Below are 25012 nucleotides of genomic sequence, written 5' to 3'. Positions count from 1 at the left end.
TGCGCACGGGATAAAACCTGTGCTTCTATGCAATAGCTCGCAAACCACGTACGAAAGGTAACTCGTATTAAGCAAACCTAGTGCGACAAGCTCAACTTAGAAGACAAACCCTTTGCTTTTGTTGGTAAGGAGTTTCAAACTTGAGACCTCTAACATGGAAATCTCAAGGAACTTGAGACCTCCAACATGAAAATTATATATAATAAAATTTTTAAACGAATAATATTCCATTGACCACTGTTTTTTATTTATATCTACGTCACTAGACTAGAGGGTGTATTAAATAACTATATTAATAATAATTTATTATAAAATTTTAAAATATAATTACTAAAATTAGTTTAATAAAATACATTTGTCGTAAAAAAATTCTTAGAAGATGTTGTCAAGTCACTGTACATCCAATAATAAGAAAACGGAAGTAATACTCTAATAATTGCACCCTCCGTCTCATTTTATGTGGCAATATTTGATCAGGCACGGAGTTTAAGAAATAAATGAAGACTTTGAAATGTTTACCAAATTGCCCTTTAAAAAGTAGACTCACTTTTCTCTCTTTGCATAAATATATTGATGTATTATTGTAAGATGGGAAAAGGGCCTGATATACCCATCAACTTTGTCATTTGGAACTGATATGCCCCTCGTTATGAAAGTGGTTCATATATATCCTTACCGTTATACAAACGACTCACATATACCCCTACAGTTACAAAATGAGCTCACATATACCCTTTATTTAATGGAAGTGAAAAAGTTAGTTTAAATTTATATTTTTGACTTTTAATTTTCTTAAAAATTATTTAGGGGTATATATGATTCTTCTAGCAAAGTTCAAGGTATATTTTAATCTTTTTTATTCATAAATTATTTTTTGACTTCTTTTATTATAATTATTTGAGTTTCTTATTCTTATTTTATTTTTTTCTTTCATTCCTTAGTGTAAAGAAAAAAATTTAAAACTATTATTTTGTGGCCATATTATAATTTAAAATTTTATTTTTTTGGTCTATATTGTAATTTAATTTTTGTATTTGAAGAAAACAATTTGGTCATCTATAATAAGTTTTATAAGAATATTAGTGAAACATAAATAAATTTGACCATCAAAATAATAAATCTAAATTAGTCATTGAAACCAAAAAAAAAAGTTAAAAAAATATATATGTTTGAGGAGGATTAAATATACTCATATGGGATTATATATATATTTTTTAAAAATAATAAAAAATTAACCTGAAATTAATTTTTTTCATTTCCGTTAGAGGAAAAGGGTATATGTGAGTCATTTGTATATAAGTAGGGGTATATATGAGTCATTTTCATAACGAGGGATATATTAGCTCTAAATGACAAAGTTGAGGGGTATATCAGACCCTTTTCCCGTGTAAGATTAAGTGGGATCAACAAGGGTAAAAGAAAAATTGTACCTTTAAATACTTACCATATAAGGAAATGTGACATTCTTTTGGAACTGATCAAAAAGAAAATGGTGTCACATAAAATGGGACGGAAGGAGTACATTGTTTTATTCTTTTATCTAGTACAATTATTATGTCAAGATTCCATCTTTGCATTTATTATGTGCTAACAACTGACATTACATGCAAGTATCTACTACTGCATCTCTTCATTGATCTCCCCTTGTTGGGTCTCCTCTCTAGTCTCTACCCAACATTTGGGATTAATTTTAGGCTAGAAATTTGAGAAGTAGAGGAAACAAATCTTTAATGATCAAATTGCTAATGCAATCTGAATTAATCGAAGTTAAGGTATGATAACGGGTCGAATGCATGTTTAAGCGAAGGGGTGTCAAAAACATGGTTTTATTAGAATGCTATCAAGTTGGATTTTTAGAATATTCAAAAGACATGTACAAAATTCACAATCAAAGAAAAAGAAAAGCTTATTAAACCCTCGAAGTCTGAATACACATAATTTGAGTTATTCATTTTAAAATTATTGTCGTAATAAATAATATTTTCACTATTCCTATTTAAATGTTATCATTATTAAAAATAAATGTCTCTTAATATTTGTCAGTTGTCACTTCACAAAATCAATACATAGTGACACTCTTTTTCTATTTTATTTTTGATAGTTTTTAGTTTATAAATAATTCATGTTCATTTATTAAAAACTTAACTTAGAAAACATTAGATAGGGTATAATGGTAAAATTTAAAATGATGACAAGTAAATAAGAATTGAAGGAAGTAGAAAAAGAAACTAAAGAGAACTCTTTTGATCTTTTTCCGTTTTTTTAACTTTTACAGCTAGCAACTTTCATTTATTCACAAAAGGCCCACTTAATTACCGTTCACCATCTTTTTTATCACTCTCCCAATTTTGTCATTCTCAGTATACAAAGTAACCCTACATTTTAGTATATCTCCATTTCTCTCTGTTTCTTACTTATTGCTTTTTCTATAAAAAGCCCATTTCTATTTGCCATTACCTAACTGGTGTACACACTTCTTGCTAGCATTTTGCTGCATCCAGCTTTCTCCATAATTTCAGCCATGGCAGATCGATTTCTCACACTCTTTCTAGTTTTGGCCTTTTTCACCATCTTTGCTTCCCACATTTCAGGTACACACTCATTTCCTGCACGAATAGCTATTTGTCTGCTTTAATTTTTCTTACTAATGCTAGTATTTTTGGTTCAGTTTCAGCTACAACAATGACATTGTTGAACAAATGTAGCCACCCGGTGTGGCCAGGAATCCAGCCAAGTGCAGGTAAGCCGATTCTGGCTCGTGGAGGGTTTAAGCTTCCGCCGAATAAGGCATACAGACTTAGTATGCCGGTTGGATGGTCCGGTAGAGTTTGGGGACGTCATGGATGCGCTTTTGATGCTACTGGCCGTGGACGCTGTGCAACTGGGGACTGTGGTGGTTCACTTTTTTGTAATGGAATTGGTGGGACCCCTCCGGCTACACTGGCTGAGATTACTCTGGGCAATGAACAGGATTTCTACGATGTGAGTCTCGTAGATGGTTACAATCTCGCCATTTCTGTAACTCCAGTTAGAGGCAAAGGTGAGAATCATGCCTAAAAATATTTAAATGACTTATTTGTCCTTGATTATACTTCTTTTTTTCTTCAAGTTCTCAGTTTCGTAGCAGGGTTAATTTCGTCATTATGTAAATTATTACCCCTTTCCCTTTTCTTTTCTCGAGTATTAGGTTGGTTGATAGTTTTAGATCAAACAATAATAATAATAGCTCCGTTAGTTGATTAGATGAATTTTCAGTTCTAGATCTACAATTGTATGAGTGGATCTTTTCTAGGGGTTTGTTGATTTTGCCTTTACAGTAGCAAAAATCCACTTCAGATTAGCCGGTTACCCCAATGCGAATACCGAATATCAAGCGGAAGAAAATCAAATTTCTGGCATTGTTGATAAAAAAAAATTCTTCTGTTTTGACAGGGAAATGCAGCTATGCTGGATGTGTGAGTGACTTGAACACAATGTGTCCAGCAGGTCTACAAGTTCGTTCTCATGACAAGAGTCAAGTGGTGGCTTGCAAGAGTGCATGTTCAGCTTTCAATTCACCAAGATATTGTTGCACAGGAACTTTTGGTAACCCACAAACTTGCAAGCCAACAGCTTACTCAAGGATATTCAAAACTGCTTGCCCCAAAGCTTATTCATATGCTTACGATGATCCCACTAGTATTTCCACTTGCACTGGTAGCAGCTACGTCCTCACTTTCTGTCCTCACCATTAATCTTGTCTTCTTCTTTTTCACTCTCATCAGATCAAATCAAATATATAGTACTCCTGATTTTTGTCTTTCATCTTAGATTCCTAGCTGCCTGCGTTTATCTTAATTACTTCTGGTATTTTGTATTATAATGATCACCATTAGTATTATTGTCACTTGTGGTGGACCTTTTTAATTAATTGGCAGCAGTAATCAGATTTAGTTATTATGTCTAAGTATTTGTCTTTCATCTTATCTCTCTAGGTTAGATTCCTAGCTGCATTAATCTTAATTACTTCTGGTATTTTGTATTATAATGATCACCATTAGTATTATTGTCACTTGTGGTGGACCTTTTTAATTAATTGGCAGCAGTAATCAGATTTAGTTATTATGTCTAAGTTGTGATATATTGCAGCAATTATTCTAGACAATTTTAGTCTTGGTAGTTGCAGAATAATTTTACTCACAATTATCTTTTGAGATTTAAACGATTAAGCCTTTGACCAACACTTTTCGATCGTAGAGCAACGGTTGTATAAAATTATCTATTAACAATAATTAAATTTGAAAATAAGCAACTTGAAAGGTTGTCGAAAATTTACCTAAATGCACTATCTTATTTTATCATAATCTCTAAAATTTCTTATCATTTAACGAAATTTCAAAATTTTACTCTCACATATGTTATTCTACTTTCTTGGATACATCTCTATCCCCTTCTTGGATACCTCTCTCCCTTCTTGGATATATCCATCTCTTTTCGGATACATCCTTCACCCATGTATCCATATTTATATCGGTGTATTTGAAAGTCTAGTGATGTATTCAAATATCCTATCCCCTCTCTGATATGTCCCTCTCCTCTCTGATATATCTGTCACCTATATATCCAATTATCAATTGATGTATTAGAAAGTTTAATGATGTATACGAAATTCATAAATTTTAAGTAATTATGAAAAATATAAGAAAATAATATAATTAACTCTTACGCTACAAAATTTATGCAAGTTATACGATTAATTACTACGTTGGATTTAGTACTCCTAATACAAAATTTATGCAAGTTATACGATTAATTACTACGTTGGGTTTAGTACTCCTAATGATGAACAGTGGAAAAAAGTAAGTCGTATTTTGCAGAGGAATCTTTGTAACGTGTCATGTTGGACAAAGGAGGTAAAAGACAGAAAAATGTTTCAAATTGAGTTATTTCATTTTAAAAAATCAACATGTCTCCGCTTTCGCTGTTTATTTCATTTTTAACAACTATTTCTTTTTCTAACTTTATTACTCAAAAACTTTTCTATCTATTTCTTGTTCGAAAATTGTATTTCATTGGACTCACATTATGCACGGATTCAATTTTGGTCTTAAGAAATCATTCTAACTGCATGCGTCGTTTTGCTATTTTTTTCTTTTTGCTTCTCACGCCATGATCGACACTAATTTTGGGTTTCGATTAATTTGAATTCTCTCATAATGTTTAGCTTTGAGGGATAAGACATTTTCAACCATGTGACTTTATATCCAAAATTCAAACTCAATATTTTTAATAAGAATAAAAGAATATTTGTTACTCCACCGTGACCTTGTATAATTTTGCCAAAAGTGTTACACCAATGATAGAAATTAGAATCGTTTTGTACTTTTGTTGCTTTCTTTATTGGTTTAGATCACGATCTTAAATTTATCATAAATAGTGTGAGAAAACAGTAGATCACGATCTAAAATGTATAAAGTTAAACGATACACAAGCAACTATTAGACCCGAAGGTCTGAAAATATAATCGTTTAAGGGCTATATTTATATAACTTTTAAAAATAAGGAAAAAATCTCAATAATTACATAGAGACATTGGTTAAAATCTAAATCAGCCATATTGTGGCATGAAAAGTGATGGATACGCGTTTTGAATAAAAGGTGAATCCTGTGCCTTTAGTAGAAAAAAACTGTTATCCATCATTTTTAAAGCTTTTCCCTTCCTATTGCTTGACATAAAATCTCTTTCATAATTTATTTCGTTCATTTTTAGTTGTCATAATTTCTTTTTTTAAAGTCAAATAATAATAACTTTGATTAATATTTTATGGTATATCTTTTTTTTAATCATATTGATACACTTACTGTAATTTTTTTTCATATGAGCATGGGCAGACCTCATGGCCCAAACTATGAACCAACAAGGTTCATTTATATCTGAAGTAACTCTGTTGGGCTGCCAGTATGCATAGCACTTCATATTTGTAGCCATAACCAATTGAGGCTTTTCAACATTACCTTAGCCTTAAAGTACCATAAATGCAAATTTGAGGACGTTGGTCTACATTTTTCAAATACAAAAAGTGAGTAATGTAGCTTATTGTTGGATTTTTTTTCATTTTTGTAAAACATATTATCAATGCCGTTGATATTTCACAATTAAATAAGAAAGATATTTGAGAGACAAGAAATGCTTGATATAACTTCACACAAAATGTCGAAAGTTTGCCCTCAAAAGGCAAATATCAAAAGTTTTGTTTGCTTTCGAAATGTTTGAAGTTAGACTTTGACAAGCTAAACTTTAAACGGATACCTAAGTTGTTTTAATGGCTAAAACTTATAAAATTTTACGAAGTTCATCATTCGACTATCTTTGCATTTCCCCCTTTATTTTCTTAAAATCATTTGAACAACTACTGAAAATTCACTTTTTTTTTTCTTCCCACCATAAGCAATGTATCGATCAATTGAGCAATTCGCTCATTTCTTTTCTCCAATTCAAATTCACAACAATCCAATCAATGCATTTCTACTGTAATAATGCATTTTTGCAAATTTCCATTTCTGATACCTCTGCAAAACTCTGCTAAAACTTTCACTTCATCTCTTTCCCTCTTCTCTACCTTTGAGTTCCATTTAACCAATCAACAAAGCTTTGAAGGACAAGAATTTGACAGAGCTTACTGGACCAGACGAATTCATAAGCTTTGTGCTATTGACGGAAATGTAGACGAGGCTCTTCGACTCCTCGATGAGCTTCGACTTCAGGGTTATCATCCCGACTCTCTCAATCTCAGCAGCATTACTCATGCTCTCTGTGATTCCCATCGATTTTCCGAAGCCCACCAGCGATTTCTTCTCGCCGTTTCTTCCCAGTCAACTGTCCCTGACGAGCGAACCTGCAATGTCCTTATTGCTCGCTTGCTTTACGCAGCTACTCCGCAAGAATCTGTGCGTGTTATTTCCGCTTTGTTCTACCAGAAGCCCCAGTTTGTACCTTCGTTAATGAATTACAACCGTCTAATCCATCAGCTTTGTACTTTAGAAAGAAATAGAGATGCCCATCAGCTGTTTGTTGATATGAGAAAGAGAGGGCATTCTCCTAATGCTGTTTCGTATACTACTTTGATCGATGGGTATTGCGGGGTTGGCGAGGTTCGGGAAGCTGAGAAGCTGTTTGATGAAATGTCTGAGTGCGGAGTGATACCTAATGCGCTCACTTATAGCGCTTTGATTCGGGGGATTCTTCGAAAGAGGGACATTGACCATGGAAAACAACTGATTGGGAAGCTTTGGAGCGTGATGCGCACTGAAGAGGATATGCATGTAAACAATGCAGCATTCTGCAACGTGATCAATTGCTTGTGTAGGGAAGGGTTCTTCCATGAAGTGTTTAATATTGTTGAAGATATGCCTCAGGGTAAAAGTGTGGTTCAGGATTTTGTATATGCACAAATGATAGATTCTCTTTGTAGATTTGGGAGGTATAATGGGGCTGCTAGGATAGTTTATATAATGAGAAAACGAGGATTTGATCCAAGCTTAGTGTCATATAATACAATTGTACATGGTCTCGTCAAGGAAGGCGATTGTTTCAGGGCATATCAGTTGTTGGAGGAAGGGATTCAATTTGGCTACTTGCCGTCAGAATTCACTTACAAATTATTGGTAGAAGGTTTGTGTCATGTAAATGATCTTGTTAAGGCCAAGGAAATTGTCAATATGATGTTAAATAAGAAAAACAATGACAAAACAAGGATTTATAATATATATCTCAGAGCTCTTTGTGTTGTTGACAACCCAACTGAGCTTTTAAATGTCCTTGTCACCATGCTTCAAACTCAATGTCAACCAGATGTGATCACCCTGAATACTGTTATTAATGGCTTCTGCAAAATGGGAAGAATTGAAGAGGCTCAAAAGGTTTTCAAAGATATGATGATGGAGAAGTTTTGTGCCCCTGATGGTGTGACGTTCACAACTGTTATTAGTGGGTTTTTAAAACTCGGGAGGGTTGAAGAAGCTCTTGAGTTATTGCATAGAGTTATGCCTGAAAAAGGTTTAAAGCCCAATGTTGTAACATATAATGCAGTTATCCAGGGGTTATTTAAGTTACATCGGATAGATGAAGCTATGGAGGTCTTCCATAGCATGGTAAGTGGTGGCATTGTTGCTGATTGCACGACGTATACTGTTATTATCGATGGGTTGTTTGAATCCAACAAAGTTGATGAAGCCAAAAGTTTCTGGAACGATGTTGTTTGGCCCTCAAAAGTTCATGACAGTTACATATATGCAGCCATTCTCAAGGGGCTTTGTCGCTCTGGTAAACTGCATGATGCTTGTGATTTCTTATATGAATTAGTAGATTGTGGGGTTACTCTTTGTGTCATCAATTACAACATTGTTATTAATGGTGCTTGCACATTGGGCTGGAAGAGAGAAGCTTATCAGATTCTTGGTGAAATGAGAAAGAATGGACTAGAACCTGATTCTGTAACATGGAGAATTCTGGATAAATTGCATGGCAATGTGGAAAAACAGTTCTGCGAGGATTCGACATGCAATCAAGTGGGGGTTTAAGAGAAGCCGGTCGTTGAAAAATTTTGGTCTTAAATAAAGAGTGAAGTGACTAAGTTAAAAAGCGTGAGGGAAACAGTTCTCTCAGTTGTTATAGAATGAACCCTATGTATGTTTTCATGATAGTAGAATGTCTTTGATGGTAAAAACAGTACGTGATATTGCTTCTGCTACATATCTAACCTTGGAAATACGGATGGAGGAAGCATTGGACTCTGACCAGTTATACAAAATCATAATTGGTTAACAGGAGATTCAACATTTACAAGTAGCCAGGTAAAAAGAAAAGAAACTGCAACATAACTATGAATAAGTTAGAGAAGTTTTCAGAAGGTGGTTCATCATATTAGATGAATGCACTTTCTTCTGTAATATCTCTTCTATTTATTACTCATAGCTTCCGTGATTTTTTTAAAATTTAGATACTCATCTCATTTAACTCAATAATGAGATTTATTCCCTTCTGTCTGAATGTACTATTTCTGTAATGGTCAAGCAAACTTTTGATGTTTCATTATCTGAGAATTACTTCGTTCAGTTTTTAGTTTGTTACTGCCTTGCTGAATGCATCACCCCGCCTTCAATATTTTATTTATGGATATTCAATTGAATAGAGAGCTATTATTCTTCTCACATGGAATTTGCAAATTTGTCATGTCAATACTTTTGACATTTTACGTTGAAGAACTTATGCTCCAAGTTGATCTAAGCACCCAGCATTCCTATACCTTGAAGCTTCCGTCACTTTCCTCAGCTAAATAGAGAGGTATGCATTGAGACTAAGACCGTTCATCATTTATATTAAAGTTGCTTCTTTTATAAAAGCCGTAACTAGCTGTTTTGAGGTGCTGAACATGAACAAGTAGCTTTACGATGCATCACTGAGTTAGTGCAGTTTTATAGTAGCAGGTACGTTGGTGGAGATCCTGGATTTCCCCCCCTTAAGTTTCCTCTTTGATATCAAGATGGTTTATCATCCCTTTTTAAAATTTTGCAGTAGAGCTTTATTTTCAGGTCAGCAAGTGAAGGAATAATCTGCAGGAGAATTACAAAAAGAGGAGAAATTAAATTGCTACAGCTGCTATACAAACTTTTCGACTGAAGAAATCTGGTAAGTAGCTGTAGTCTTCATTCTTAATTTGCACCTTGGAGGCTTACTTTCAGATTCTGTTTTTCATTTTATTTCTGTCAAATGGTTAACTTATTCCTTTACTAATACAACCTCCATTAATGGTATGTTCTTTGGAAAGATTTCATGTATTGTTGCATACATATGTGATCATTGAACCATCTTCTGATCTTCAAGACTTTTACTTTCTTAATGGAACTTCCCTAGAGATGCTATACAGACCATAAATTCTCATTGCTTCACTGTGGCAGTCGTCTGTTTCTGTGCTTCAATCAATTTACATGGTTGAGATAAGCGCATAACGTCTAACATGATAACTTAGGAACATACCAAAATTTAATTCGTTACATAATAGGGCATTCAGATCACACTCAAGGATGTGGAATTACTGCATCAACAGAATTTAATTGATTCTATGGGATTTTGCTTTTACAACTCTTGTTTTTTTGTCATAGGAAGCTCAACACTGTTCGACAAGTTTTCATCTTGGTTTATTTTTATGAACACAGACCACTTATTTCCAACAATTTACTCTCAACTAAACACAGTTCAACAACTAATCTTTATTTTTGTGATCTGTTGTTTAGTAGTTTTTCCATTACATAGAATGTTGGGGAAATTGACAAAATGGTCCCTTATTTTTGATAGTAGATTCAAAGTAGCCCCTTAAGTATCAATTGAATAATTTTGATCCTTTAAATTTGCTGAAAGTGAACACTTTTAGTCTCCATTAAATAATTACCCATCTCGATTGTTAAATTTAACCGAAAATATGAAATCCTTTTTCATCTATAGACAACATTTTTGTGATTCAGATACTCCACAAACGCAAGAGAAAAAGAAAAGAAGAATCTGTCTATGAGGGTCATTTTTGTCATTTTGTCGCCGTTTTTCTTTCTTTCTTGGTCTTCTTTAATTCTCCTAGCTATGTAGAAGCAAGTTGCTAAGCGAAGCAGCGTGAGAGAGACAGAGCGGAGTATGACGACACGAATAGCTCCGGGGGTCGGAGCAAACCTTCTCGGCCAACACGCGGCGGAGCGCAACCAAGACGCCACCGCCTATGTCGGCAATCTCGACCCTCAGGTATCTCTCTTTCCTTCTAATCCTAGGGTTTTTCTTCTTTGTTGACGCTTCTGGTGCAGTTTCACAATGTCTGTAATAGGAATAGTTACCAAATTATTATACTAATAGAAAAGAACAGCTGATTCAAACGCAACACAGAGACTCGGTATCACTTGGGAAATTGTAAAATCTTTTCCCTATACACAAAAACTTCTCAAAAGTCTTGCCCGTAAACATCTAACAAATAAGAACGACCAGAGTCAAATGGTTCAGTTCATTTTATAACTCGCTGAAATGTAACTCCATGAAAAATGAGCTGGTGGGGTTTGATTCATAGTTATTTTTTTTATACTGTTGTCCTCTGCCACAAGCTCCTCACTGATTGTTTTTCCCTATTTCTTTGTTGCTTTCAGGATAGAAGTAACTCAGAAAATTGAGATTTTTTTTCTAGATTCAGGTTACTAAATGTTTTTCTTTGGTTGATTGGTAGATTACTGAAGAGTTGTTATGGGAGCTGTTTGTTCAAGCAGGTCCAGTAGGTATGTCTATTTTAACTGAATAGATGGCCTCTTTAAAAGGGGAAAAAATCAGTGGAGATTCTTGATAAAGTTATTTAAACACTCTTTTTTTTAAAAAATTCATCAGCATCCTCCTAGCCTTTTTTTAATTTTTGGAGATTTTTAGATTCTTTTATATCTCACTTGTTTGCTATATAAATCAATGTGTGTTGCAGTAAATGTTTATGTCCCCAAGGACAGAGTTACGAATGCTCATCAGGGATACGGTTTTGTGGAATTCCGAAGTGAAGAAGATGCTGACTATGTAAGTGTATTGGTTGTTTTTCTTGTCACAGTATTTTTACTTGCTGAAGTTGTTATCTATTATATGTTTGTCCCTATGGATTTGTTTTTGGTATTTGTTGCTTTCTCTATCTAATGCACTACCAATGCAGGCAATAAAGGTACTGAATATGATAAAACTTTATGGGAAACCAATACGTGTAAATAAGGTAATGCTATGCCATTGATGCATTTACCCTTACTTTAATGAATATTTCACATTTTATTTAGTCTAATAATGTATCCTGGTACAGGCATCACAAGATAAAAAGAGTGTTGATGTTGGTGCCAACTTGTTTGTTGGGAACCTTGATCCTGTAAGCAATTCATATCCTTGATAGTATCTTACGAACTCTTGTGTTCTTCTCAAATCAAATGCATCTGGTTGTGGACATTGGATAACAACATAATCTGCATATTATATCACCTTGCTCATGCTAGCACCTTTATTAACTTATAAACCCATTTCTGTTTTATATGCAGGATGTAGATGAGAAGCTTCTTTATGACACTTTTAGTGCTTTTGGAGTTGTTGTCTCAAATCCAAAGGTTAACGTTATTTTTCTTATGATTCGTGATTCTTCATTTTGCTGCTTTTGAAGATGCTGTCTGGACTTCCTACTTAGTAAAGAAAAAGAACAGCTCAATCTGTGTTTGATTAATTCTCGCCTATTTTGTAGCCATGCTATAGTTTATGTTTTTAACTCCTAACAATTATATCCTGCTTGTTTGATTTTGGCTGAGTTTATTGTTGTTGCATCTAGAATCACATCACCAGGCAAAATAGGAAAAAGTTCATCCTCCTCCTGCATGGATGGAAGCTCATTTTTTCCTCTTCCGCCACCACAACTCTTTATCTTTTTGTGCGTGACAATTCATTCAGCCAACTGAAACTAATTTAGGGCTGAGGTGTAGTTGATTGGTCGATTGATTGTATCTTCTTCCCATAATGGCAGATCTGACCAGATATGTACTACTCCATCTTTGCCGACAGGCAAAGCAACATTGCAGTTGTTGGATATTTTACAAGATTAAATGAATCTCTATGGATACTGGAAATATGTAGGGGAAAGTGCTGTCATGTTACATAGACAGCAAGTCATTTCAACATGCTAAACCAGCTTGAATGACAAACTATGCATGTATTGGTTTTTTTAATAAGTAACAATGCATACATTTTACTAGGACCACATAGTTTACTTGCCATTTATAGGTGGTCTTTGTTATATTCTGATGTAGTATCTTTTCTTCCAGATTATGCGAGACCCCGAGACAGGGAATTCCCGGGGTTTTGGTTTCATTAGTTATGATTCATTTGATGCCTCTGATGCAGCAATTGAGGTAACTCTCCTTTTACCTCTTTGCTTACCAACCATAAATTCAGATACATGATATATTGAGACTTACTAGTCCAAAAAAGTTCAAATCTAAATGTTATCTACTGTTTGACTTGGAGCCTGTGCTATGTGTGGACTCCTGTCTTCTTTTAATGTCTGGATTATAAATTAGGATACATTTCTGATCAGACTTTAGAGGATAAGCTATTTGCATGCTATGGAGGTTGTAATGTGTTGAAAATGGAGTATTTTCCGGTTTGGTTTGTACTATTATTTTATCTGGTTTAGTCATAATGTCATCACATTGTTGGAGCTTTCATTTAATTTCTGAAAACAGGTCAAGTGGCTGTATATGAATGTGAGCAGTTGATGGATTTCCTAGATTCCTTACATTTTTTAAGGATTGGGATCACCCTCTGGTTGCTGTGATAGGCTGATAGCAATAAAATCTTACTTACAAATAAATAAATAGTGTGCAGGATACATCTTCCAAGCATTGAATATCTTATCTCAGACACGTTTAAGTGACCAATATGATGATTTAGAACTGTCTATTGTTTCAGTGCCTAATTTGTAATTTAATCTACTTGGCACTGCTGAACCAGCTTCCTGAAATCCTGTTAAATTATAAAGACCCTGTTGTTAGTAAAGATATGGTTAACTTGAGTGCAAATTTTGCATCTTCATCTGACATTACTAGTTTACATGTTTGGAGAACACTGGATTTTTAATGTATTGTTACTTTTGAGGTTTCAAATCCTCTGTTCATGCCAGATGCTTTCTAGCATGCATCTGGACTTTGACTTCCAACTTGGCGTTTCTGCAGGCTATGAATGGTCAATATCTTTGCAATCGCCAAATCACAGTGTCCTATGCCTACAAGAAAGATACAAAGGGGGAACGTCATGGAACCCCTGCTGGTAAGAATGAATTTGTGTTTAAGAAAAATGAAATTGAGAATGCTAGGATGTGGATACTTGTCTTCGATCAAGATTCTTGAATGTTTTGCTTGTTGCAAATATATCAGTTGAATTTATTTTTTAGTTATTCACTTATTTGGACCATAAGTTTGTAGAAGACTGGGCTATTATTTTGAATACTCCAAAGTGTGTAACAAGGGGTAAGAGTGGGGTGATTCAATAAAATGCACAAGTTGCTAATTGTGCATTTTCTCTGCAATTTGAATTTCACTTACTTTTATTATCTTTTTGAATTATGTAGTCATTACTTTTCCAATACACTTTGGGGTAATTCTGATCTGTTGTGGATGATATGCAGAGAGGGTTTTAGCTTCGAGTAATCCAGGTACCCAGAAAAACAGGCCTCACACCATGTTTGCAAGTGGACCCCCAACACTTCCCGGTGTTCCTCAAGCCAATGGTGCGGTTGGTGCTCCTGTTCCCCCACGTCCATTTGCAAATGGTCCTCTGCCTCCAGCTCCTGTTCCAGCTATTCGGCCACCACCTATGCAGCCTAATATCTACCCACCAATGCAGATGCCTCCACCACAAGCTTGGCAGGGACAGCCAATGCCACCACCAGCTGCAGGTGGCATTCCGCACCAGCAAATGCAATTCAGAGGAATGCCACCTCCGCCGCCCCCACAGTTAGCTCCACCTCTAAATAGGCCCCCTCCACCACCACCAGCAATGGGTGGTAATGTTTGGCGTCCGCCACCACCTCCTCAGCACTTTAATGGTGGTCACCATGCTATGCCCCATATGTCGATGCAGCAACCCCCTCCACCTCCTGCACCAGGTTGAAAATTGGAGACGCCTAATTTTGTTCTACTTTGAATGTTTTTCCTTTCTGGGATATAACATATTTTTAAAATAGTGCTTACACTGTGAAAACGTGTTGATGTTGGTATTTCAAACTTTTAGTTGAGGATTTTTCGGTTGGGATGTAACTTTTGTTTTTGACCTTTATTATCGGAGACATACGAAGATGATTGTTAATTTTTGTTGAAAGACCATATGCAATCTCTGAGGCGTATCGTAGCAATCCAGACACATTACAAAATTAGATAGACCATAGATCTGCTAAACATTATTCCTGCATTGAAAGAAGTTTTGACAATAATGTTTGATGATAATAAACATCACGGTTAGAGCCAAAACTATGCTTGTTTTCCTTGCTCTTTTACTTGACAATTGAATGAATGAACAGTACTCTCTCTGTTCATTTTTACTTGTCACTGTTTGACATACAGCGACAAGTTCAAGTAGTAAAACTTGAAAACATATTTATATTTTATGATGTAAAATTATTACACACCATGTGTCACGTAAAAGGTAGTGATTGCAACCAACTCTATTAAATAGATGACCTATATATAATATTACAAGAAGTTAAATTACATTGCTAGCTGATGGTGGACTCAACTTTTCAGGTTCTCAAAAAAGTATAGTTTATGTACTATGGTAAAAGCCCTCAATTACGTTGCTGGTAAGATAATGTTCGTTGCCAAATATTGAACTTTGATCATACATCAAATTGTGAATATTGAATCGCCTAAAATTAGGTTTCTAAACAGTGATTTCTCCAATTTGGCATATTCGGTCACTAATTTTTTCTCCTCTTGGGTACAGCTGACTTTGTTTGAATTGTAGAATCCGTCCCTTGGAGCACAGCATTTGAACATAAAAATTGATTCTAATCATATAAAGTATGATATTTCTATAACAATTATCATCTATAATAATATTTTACTATATCAATCAATTTTTTCTCTTTGGAACGTTATATTATATGTTCTTTATAACTGTATTTTGCTACACCAATCAATTCCTTTTTAGATAAACCACGTCGGATTATAGTTCCTGTGTTGATTAAAATTGTTTTGCGTGAACTTTAGGAATGATAGAATCCAAGTGTCGATGAATAGCTGAATTATAATAGGATTGCCAAGAGACAAGTGTTGAGGAACGAAGTAGTTGCCGAGTTCCAATATTGAACTACATAGTGAATAATACTATTTCCGTTCACTTTTAATTGTCATAGTTTCCTCTTTTAGAGTCAAATTATAGATTGACTAACATTTTACGATATATTTTTTCATCATATTAATATGTAAAAAATATCAGTTTATAGTGCTTTTCATTTAGTTTTTGAATGTCTACATTTTTTTTTGTTCAAAATATAAAATTAATATAATTTAATTTAATTTAAAAATTAATCAAACTGACTTTCGAAAAATGTAACAAGAAAAAAAAAAAACTGAACGGAGGGAGTAGATAAGGTCGATTTTCAGATTAGGACCCAAAACACGTCTTACACACGCCTAAATCTCATGTGGTCCTCCTTTCCCTATCCTCTTGAAATTTCCTAGTAGTTCCCTAAAAATGCCTTTATTATCATTAAATATCTATTTATGGCTAACTAATCAAATCTTGAAAATAAAAATATAACCATCTCTTTATTTTTTGGTATAATAATATTGTGTTGTTTCATTTACTAGTCAATCAAATAATTGAAAGTCATAAAATCTCACGTTCAAATTTCAATGAAAACAAAAACACTAGATAGTTCTTTCTATATGATATATTGCTAGTGGCAGCCTTGCAGATATTCCTTGGCACCACCATCATAGAAAAGATGATAATTGAAGATACAAAAAAAAGTTCCAACATTTACTTACCATGGGAATATCTTTTTTTTTTAAATATTTATTTGAAACTAAGTATGTCGAAATATAAAGGAATCATATTCTTTACCAACAACGCAAAAAGTTAAAAATACAACTTCTATCCATTTTTATTTGCCATATCGCATTTTTTTAAAGTCAATTTGACTTATTTACAAAGTTAAATTAGATTATATTAATTTAATATTTTAAACAAAATATTTAGATATTCAAATAATATACAAAAAGTACTATAGATTGGATTTTTATTTTTTTTTGCATAGCGATATAATGAAAAATACATCATAAAATATTAATCAAATATCTTATAAGAAAATTATGGCAATTAAAAATGACAGAGGTATAGTAAGTAATTCCCCACACGGCGGCAAAATCTTTTTTGTTTCTCGCGGGGTTCCTTTTTACGCTTCCAACATTTCCCTCCTATATATAGACGTATTTCCGCCATTATAACCACCATTACTAGTCTATCTCTTTCTCATACTATTACTTCCAAATCAGCGGGAATGGCTGCTACCGACAATGTCAACAATAACTCCGTTTCCAAGCCTTCTCTTTACCTTCAGAACATGGATGAGGTGCAGAAAGTGTTTCAACGGTTCGACACGAACGGCGACGGCATGATCTCCGGCGACGAGCTCTCCGGCGTCATCAGTGCTCTTGGATCTGGTACATCTCCCGAAGAAGTCGCTCGTATGATGGATGAAATTGATGCAGACAGAGACGGTTTCATTAGCCTCAAGGAATTTGCTGAGTTCTGTAAAGGCGACATTAACAGCGTCGGTGACGGTGGCGTTAAGGAGCTTCGTGAAGCCTTTGATCTATACGATCAGGACAGTAACGGATTGATCTCCGCCGCTGAGCTTCACCAGATCCTGACTCGTTTAGGCGAAAGCTGCTCCGTTCAGGACTGTACCAAAATGATCACGTCCGTTGATTCCGACGGCGACGGTTACGTTAGCTTTGAAGAGTTTAAGAAGATGATGACTACTAGCAAGTAGGCTCTCTAGGTTTTTATTATTGTTATTTAGTCTTTGTTTTACTATCCTTTTTAGCGGCTGATAAAGGTGAGGCGCACGGGATTATAGTGCGTCCCCTTATAGGATATAGTTTCTACCTCTAACTGATGCTAGACGGAGAAACCGTAAGGATAAACTTTAAGATGAATTTGTTAGGTTAACGCCGTTAACAGTAAATGTGGATTCTGAATTTATTGTTATATGAAATTTTAGTTTATTTTTCTGACATTCGTTTCTTCGTTTCCTGTGAAGAGTAAAATAAGCTTTGCTATTTTTTAGTTTAGGAGAAAATATCTTTCTTCTCAAAAGAAGATATGATAAAACAAAGATAAAAAAGAAAATAATAACAAGGGGAAAAAAATATTTGAAATATATCCAAACTTTCATCGAAATTGTTGCAAGAATACATCTTTGGAAAGAATCTTTTATCGCACTATTTAATACTCTCTTCATTTTACAAAGAATGATTTAGTTTGACTTGATACGGAGTTTAAGAAAATAAAAAAAAAATTTGAATCATGTAATTCTAAATTAAAGTTATATCAAATGTACAAAATTGTACTTTAATCTTGTGGCCTTAAACAAGCCATGAGGAAAACTGAAATTAAAATGATACCAAAAAAAGAAAGAGGTCATTCTTTTTTAAACAGACTAAAAAGGAAAGGAAGTCATTCTTTTTTAAACGGAGGGAGTAGTGTATTTTAATGATATATGCCCACGTGCACATCATAAATATTGCATCATTATAAATAGTAATGTGTCTACATGGACACATATATTTAAAATACACTATTAAATAATGCAATGGGGTAAAAAATCCTCCATAAAATTTGATATCGTAACAACAATTTTGATCAAAGTTAGAATATTTTTTAGACTTTTTCCCTAATAACAATAAAATAGCAAAATAAATAGAGCAAACAAACCAGTAAGTGATAATGATTAATGAGAACTGAAAAATAAGATACTACTATTATTTACGAATACAAGATAGTAGAGATTGACACTATCTTAATTCTCGACCTTCTTATCTAGTATCTTATCAAAAGTTCAACCTTAATTCTGGACCTTCCTATCTTTCTATTTGTAGTAAGTCTTTAGTCAAGTCCAATCTAATCACAATTCTTTTTCAATCTACCTCTCGTTATGTAATAAAATTGCTAGCATTTCCGTTATGAAGTTGCGTTACTTATAATTTAATGATTTAATATTATCGATAATTCAAAGTTGCACCAATTATTCGCCACTTTCCAGATGTTGGGAAAGTGTCTTTTTACTCGTTTACACGGGAGAAACGGTATTGGCCGGTAGCACGCTGTTTCGCTGCAATCGGGGCGGAAGAAGACTTATTTTAACTTTTGAGAAATGTATCATTTGAAACACTGTTTTTGCCATTAATATACATCGTTTGGTGTAAGAGATAAAAATAAATAGTGATGAAATAAAAAAATAGTGATGGATAAATTTTTTATATCTTGTTTCATTGTCATGTTGGAATAACTTATCCCATAATTTATGTCATAGTGATAGGATAAGTTATGAAAAAACTACTTAACTACACATACATCACTATCATTACTATATATTAGAAGAGTCTAGGATTTACTACCATTGTTCCAATGAAATCATTACAAATGTCCAATACTTACTATATAAAATATATAAGTGGGCCCCACCTCCTTCCACTTAAATAATATTTTTCAACCTTATCATGGTAAAAGTTGAATTTATTATCCTTTTCATTTTTCTATAAAATCATTATATATGTTTTAATAATTTAAATTTCAAAAACATTATGATTTAACTTTAAAGATTTTATTTTATCAAAATCTTGTACATTGAAATATATAGTTAAAAATTTAAAATATTTTTAAAATCATATAAAAATTTCAATAACTTCTCAAATTCCATAATATGACATAAATTAAAATAATAAAAAATATATATATTGGGCCCCATGCTGGCACGGGGTCCTATATCTAGTATATACAATATTTATCTCTAGTTTAAAACAATTACACATACTACCACTTTTAATATCTATACCATATATTTTAATAGATTTAATTAGATACAAAAATCCTTTAAATATGATATTGAATAATTATCTTAAATTTAAACTCCTTAATTAATGACCCATTAACAAGTCAAGGTCTTATACTCACATCTACCGTCTCCCCCATTCCCACATCCATCAACCCTCTTTCATTCCTAATTGATGATACTTGACATCTATTGCCTCTTGACTTCATTCTCAACCCAATCTGCCGAATTGCTGCATAACTACTGCTCTTCAATTAGGCATATGCAACCCTTTCCCAAAGCTAAATGTCACAAGGACTAATCCAGCGGTTGGAGCAATATCACTGGATTCAGCAAACTTTTGGATCTATGATGTCGGAGGAATGTCACATGCAAGCATCATTGGATTCAAAATGCTTTGTTGCTGGAAGAATTTTGAATTTTCTTACTTTTTTTTTTTAGATTAATGATAAAATCGATATTCTACCGTCCTGATTTGTTCCTAAATTAGTGCGTTTCAGTTATATTATATATTTTGATACACAAAATTATTATAATAATATATATTATTATTATTATTATTATTATTATTATTATTATTATTATTATTATTATTATGTATCCAAGATGCATATCTTGTAGAAGGAATGTCAGATGCAAGCATCATCGGTTTCAAAATGCTTTGTTGCCGGAAGAATTTTGAATTTTCTTACTTTTTTTGGATTAATGATAAAACAAACACTCTACCGTCGTGATTTTTTCCTAAATTAGTGTGTTTCAATTATATTCTATATTTTGATAGACATAATTATATGTATATGTTATTATGTATCCGAGTTACATGTTTTTGAATATAATCTATAAATTAATACTAGATATATAAAAAAGATACATGAAATTAAAATTAGATCATGAAATTAATATTCAATCATATAAATAGATACATGAAATTAATACTAGACCCCTATAACAAATGCACAAAATTAATACTAGATACTTTTATGATACATATGAATATATTTGTTTGATAGTCATGTATCTAAGTGTTTAGTTTGTTGGATACATTATGTATAGATACATAAAATTAATGATTTATTAATTTAAGAATAATAAAATGAAATTAATCAAATTACATAACCAAAATATACATATTTTTGTCTTTTATTAATATTATTAATGAATTTATTAGTTCAAATAATAATAAAATGAAATTTATTAAACATAGAAATACTTCTTGATTTCTACCTTAAATTTAAAGGATTTGATTAATTTAATTCCAAAATTAATCGTCCCTCAATTACTTCACTAATTAAAGAAATCAGTTACAATCAATTAATTTAAATAAATAAAATACGTATCGCAGTTTTAAAATTCGGCAGATAAATGTATCTCACAGATTCAAACTCATGTATCCTAATCATGAAATATGGTAGAGGAAGTAATATTTAAAATTATTGGGAATCTTAGTAATTAAGACCTAAACTAGTGAGATTTATGTAGTTTTCCCATAAGTTATTCCATATACATGGTGGAATAAGTTGTCCTAGAATAGCACAGTACCCCAAGATAACTAATCCTGAGATAACTTGTTTACGACCAAACGACCCCGTCTACCCATGTGATTACACATTTTCCAATTTGATCTATAATAGACTTTGCGAATGTTAGCTCATCATCGAGCTTAAAAATGTGCATCACGTAAACATGTGATATTATAAAATCCTTCATTTTTGCTTTCAAATTTTGATGTGGAGTTTGACTACTACCTCCATTTCATATTAATTGAATTTTTGAGGTGTTTCACACTTTTTAAAAAAAGTAGATTAAGACATAAATTGAACATAGTTTTCCATTTTCACCCTTATTAATTATTGTCAAATTTATTGAAGTCATCACATTGAAAATCCAAATGAAGGGTAAAATTGGAAGAATATTTTAAAAATAGTCTTGAAGATTGATCAATTAAGTTAATTTGAAAAATGAAAAATGCCTCAAAAATTCAATTAATATGAGAGTAAAATCTTATGTGCGTCCTCCTTGCTCATAAGTTAATCTACATATCTATCTGTCATTTTCTTTGACAAGTTCGGTCCATCATTTGTCATGAACGTCATACATAACGCATTTTATATGAAGTTATGAACTTATGTTATGAATTATAGATATCTTTACTTTTCTCTCCCAATTCTGATTTAAATTCGTCTTAATTAAGTGTAACACACGCCTTATTTAATATAGAAAGAGAAAGTCCAACAAGTAATGACATATCAGTAGGTGTGATAATTAAGACATTTAAAAGGGTGTCAATTGACTAGTCAAATTAAGTAAAATAAAAGAATATAAACTATGATGCAGATTGGGTGAGTACACATCTTGCCATCGTATCTACGTGAAGATTATATCAGTTCAGATTCAAAAGATTGAGATATAAATTAAAATTAAGTGTATAATATATGTTCGAGCGTATAATTACTTTTTTTTAATATTATCTGCGCATCACGAAGATAGTAAAAATTAATAAGAGAGAAACTGAAGAAAAAAAGAGCTGAACGAATGTATATGATGTGTCTGCAGAGGGATTAACAACATGATATTATTTATTTAAAGACGATAATTATTAATCAATGCCAATTGGTGGTAAAGATGAAGATACATGGTCAAATTAAAGAATCTTCTCGAAGGCGGAAGCTGATGCTTAATTGACTTCAATTTCTAGATAACTATCTACGTTCAACCGCGTTATCAACTAAGTTAGTCATTTCTAAAATTTTCTCGAAATAATAGTTGTAAAAATTAAGCAAATCACATAGTATAAGAAAGAAATTACTTCCTATCCCTACTCTTTCATTAATTATCAAAAATCCCTTTTTTTAGTATCTTTCGGATACATAATATTGCAGGCGGATACGTTAATTAATAAAGGGCAGATACTTAAATTATTAAGTTATTGTTATCAGTTTAATGTGTGAAATAAGGGATTAAAACGGAAATTATAATTGACTCCCACAAATCACGCGTACGTTTCTTCCTTCAACCAATCAGTCATTCATAAACCTCTAACTGAATTATAATTTTTAAATTTCAAATTGTGAAACCTTCTCCCTGTAATGTTGTGTACTTGAGTAATTTGTCCATAATAATTCTAGGAAATTTTTTCAAAATGTCAATATTTTAACATTTAATATGATTCATTGTCAATATTTTCAATATTTAGTAAAAATGTCAGAATTTTAGTTTAATATGTATCTTATTTAAGTTTTTATTATTTGTTTTATTTAAAGAATACAATTGTTAAATAATAGAAAGGAGAAATTTAGGGGAGAGAAATTTTTAAAAAAGGAACAATTGCTTAAAAGTCTCATCAGTTACAAAAATTCAAAACTTAATACAAATTCAAAAAAAAAACACAAAGAACTCATCCCACTTGTTCATTAAATTTTTAATATCGATTTTTAAATTTTCATTGATAATACTCAATTTTTGTTGAAATGAATTTGATTAAATCGGATTTTTTTTTATATCCAACCATGGCTCAACGGATCAGATTTTCGAACCAAAATCGACTTTCGTGAAGAAGAAGAAAAAAAGAGAGATCAGAGAAGAAGGTTGCAAAGAATGAGAGAATGAAGAAGAAGGTTGCAAATATTGTATTCATATTAATTTTTGTTTGTCAATTGTTTTTCTTTTACTCAACATTTATATTTTTATTAAGAACATTATAATTTTTTTTAGTTTGTAGTCATACCAGTTGGTATGCCAAATTGATTTGTATTTCTTAAACATAGATGTATCATATTTCTTTCACAGTCAATTTGTATTTTTTTTAGAATATTGTATCATTAATTCCTCAACAGATTGTATTATGTTTATTATGTATGCTATTCTTTTATCAGAATCTTGTATCTTTCTTTAAACGTATTCATATGTAATGATTAGATTATATTGTGATACAATGAATAATATTTTTGTAATACGAATAAAAGAAAAATATATTTGGCAGTTATGTAATACAATTTTGATCACTGGAATACAATTTTTAGTTTTCACTATGAAAGTAACATACCAATTTTAATTTGAATGGTAAAGTGAACACATAAAATACAAAAGTTGTTGATATACAATTATGATGAAAACATAATAAAAAGAAATACAGACTTGTTGTCATTGAAATTGAAATTGAAATACAAAATGAGCACAATAAATACTCACATCAATTGAAATACAAAATTGACTTTGTTGGTATATCATTATGATGAACACAAAAAAAAAATACAAACTTTTCTGAATACAATGTGAGAGTTAAATACAAAATGATCACAGTAAAATACGCACCACAATATGATATTCAATTTTAGTTTGAATGGTAAAGTGAGCACATAAAATATAAAAGTTGTTGGTATACAATTATGATGAAAACATAATAAAAAAGAAATATGTTGTCATTGAAAATTGAGATTGAAATACAAAATGAGCACAATAAATACTCATTTCAATTGAAACACAAATGTGACTTTGTTGGTATACCATTATGGTGAATACAAAATTAAAAAAAAAGTAGAACTTGTTTGTAGGTAAAGTGATATTGAAATACAAAATAAGGAAATAAAAATACAAAATTGTCGTCATTTGTGTTCTAAGTAGAAAATTGTGATATTGAAAAATAGAAAATTGTTGATTAAGTTGGATACCTCTAGTAATTCTCTTAGATTCTGCCATTGGAGCGTGATTTAGAGTTTATCAAATCCTAAACATGATTTCAAATACAGACAACAATTTTAAACAAAAATAAAATCATAAAATAAATCTTAAAAAACGAATAAAGATGCATACCTCAATAAAAGGGATTGTGTGAATATCTTTATAAATATATTTTTCAATTTCTGGAAAAAAAAAAGGAAGAAAGAAGCAGATTATGAAATGGAGAAGAATTGGAAGATGTAAATATGTTGCAAAAAAAGAAGAAGAAGATGAAAATATGAGAGAGAAAATATTCCCTTTATTTTAAACATATGATAGAAGATTAATTGGGAAATGTGTAATTAAGGTAAGATAAAATAGGAAGTAAATTAGGATACACAAGCTTTTTCTAAAATAATGACATTTTGACATTTTTACTAATATTTATAAAGTATGAAAGTTTTTACTAATTAAGTTAGACTTTTTGACTAGTTTGCTAATTTTTCCATAATTCTACTTCTCAACGATGGAACGAGTGGTATGGATTTAGTCTATCTTTAATGGGCTTTAGGAGCCCAAATCCATACTTATCAATGATCCAATATCTTTTTTTTACTTCTAAACTAAAAATCTACAATTATTTTTCCATATTTCTATATGTAGCTTTCAGTCTTGCTCAACTTTGTACATGACCCTCATCCGTGACTTAACTTTTCAATAATTTC

The 25012-nt window shown here is 32.1% G+C and overlaps 4 protein-coding genes across 5 annotated transcripts; all 4 read left to right on the top strand.

The window, feature by feature from the left end:
* The first annotated feature begins 2372 nt into the window (after window positions 1–2372).
* LOC125860656 (thaumatin-like protein) lies at window positions 2373–3752 on the top strand. 2 transcript variants are annotated; one of them, XM_049540657.1, is made up of 3 exons: window positions 2373–2591; window positions 2675–3040; window positions 3433–3752. In XM_049540657.1, exons 1-3 carry the CDS (start codon window positions 2522–2524, stop codon window positions 3732–3734), a joined length of 738 nt encoding a protein of 245 aa, XP_049396614.1. In that variant the 5' UTR covers window positions 2373–2521; the 3' UTR covers window positions 3735–3752. The 2 variants fall into 2 exon arrangements, with proteins under 2 accessions (XP_049396614.1, XP_049396613.1); XM_049540656.1 differs by having other exon boundaries at window positions 2374–2591; window positions 2669–3040.
* A 2596-nt stretch (window positions 3753–6348) lies between these two features.
* LOC125860720 (pentatricopeptide repeat-containing protein At3g18020) lies at window positions 6349–9454 on the top strand. The gene has a single exon (XM_049540737.1). The coding sequence runs from the start codon at window positions 6517–6519 to the stop codon at window positions 8557–8559; it is 2043 nt and encodes a 680-aa protein (XP_049396694.1). The 5' UTR covers window positions 6349–6516; the 3' UTR covers window positions 8560–9454.
* A 1150-nt stretch (window positions 9455–10604) lies between these two features.
* On the top strand, window positions 10605–14885 carry LOC125859275 (uncharacterized). Its single transcript, XM_049538976.1, has 9 exons — window positions 10605–10768; window positions 11238–11286; window positions 11481–11569; window positions 11700–11756; window positions 11841–11903; window positions 12070–12135; window positions 12841–12927; window positions 13750–13843; window positions 14202–14885. The coding sequence occupies exons 1-9, from the start codon at window positions 10664–10666 to the stop codon at window positions 14684–14686; spliced, it is 1095 nt and encodes a 364-aa protein (XP_049394933.1). The 5' UTR covers window positions 10605–10663; the 3' UTR covers window positions 14687–14885.
* A 2128-nt stretch (window positions 14886–17013) lies between these two features.
* LOC125860313 (calcium-binding allergen Ole e 8-like) lies at window positions 17014–17814 on the top strand. Its single transcript, XM_049540242.1, has one exon. The coding sequence runs from the start codon at window positions 17076–17078 to the stop codon at window positions 17568–17570; it is 495 nt and encodes a 164-aa protein (XP_049396199.1). The 5' UTR covers window positions 17014–17075; the 3' UTR covers window positions 17571–17814.
* Window positions 17815–25012: the final 7198 nt, after the last annotated feature.

Source organism: Solanum stenotomum, chromosome 3, assembly GCF_019186545.1.
Source record: "Solanum stenotomum isolate F172 chromosome 3, ASM1918654v1, whole genome shotgun sequence".
NCBI classification, from domain to species: domain Eukaryota; kingdom Viridiplantae; phylum Streptophyta; class Magnoliopsida; order Solanales; family Solanaceae; genus Solanum; species Solanum stenotomum.
The sequence above is the reverse complement of the archived record's forward strand: the minus strand, read 5'-3'. Positions and strand labels throughout refer to the sequence as shown.

Coding starts and splice junctions, on each gene's coding strand:
- LOC125860656 (XM_049540656.1), top strand. CDS start 2,522: ATGGCAGATCGATTTCTCACACTCTTTCTAGTTTTGGCCTTTTTCACC. Junction 2,592..2,668: donor CTTTGCTTCCCACATTTCAG/GTACACACTCAT, acceptor TTTTTGGTTCAG/TTTCAGCTACAACAATGACA. Junction 3,041..3,432: donor AACTCCAGTTAGAGGCAAAG/GTGAGAATCATG, acceptor CTGTTTTGACAG/GGAAATGCAGCTATGCTGGA.
- LOC125860720 (XM_049540737.1), top strand. CDS start 6,517: ATGCATTTTTGCAAATTTCCATTTCTGATACCTCTGCAAAACTCTGCT.
- LOC125859275 (XM_049538976.1), top strand. CDS start 10,664: ATGACGACACGAATAGCTCCGGGGGTCGGAGCAAACCTTCTCGGCCAA. Junction 10,769..11,237: donor TCGGCAATCTCGACCCTCAG/GTATCTCTCTTT, acceptor GTTGATTGGTAG/ATTACTGAAGAGTTGTTATG. Junction 12,928..13,749: donor CCTCTGATGCAGCAATTGAG/GTAACTCTCCTT, acceptor GCGTTTCTGCAG/GCTATGAATGGTCAATATCT.
- LOC125860313 (XM_049540242.1), top strand. CDS start 17,076: ATGGCTGCTACCGACAATGTCAACAATAACTCCGTTTCCAAGCCTTCT.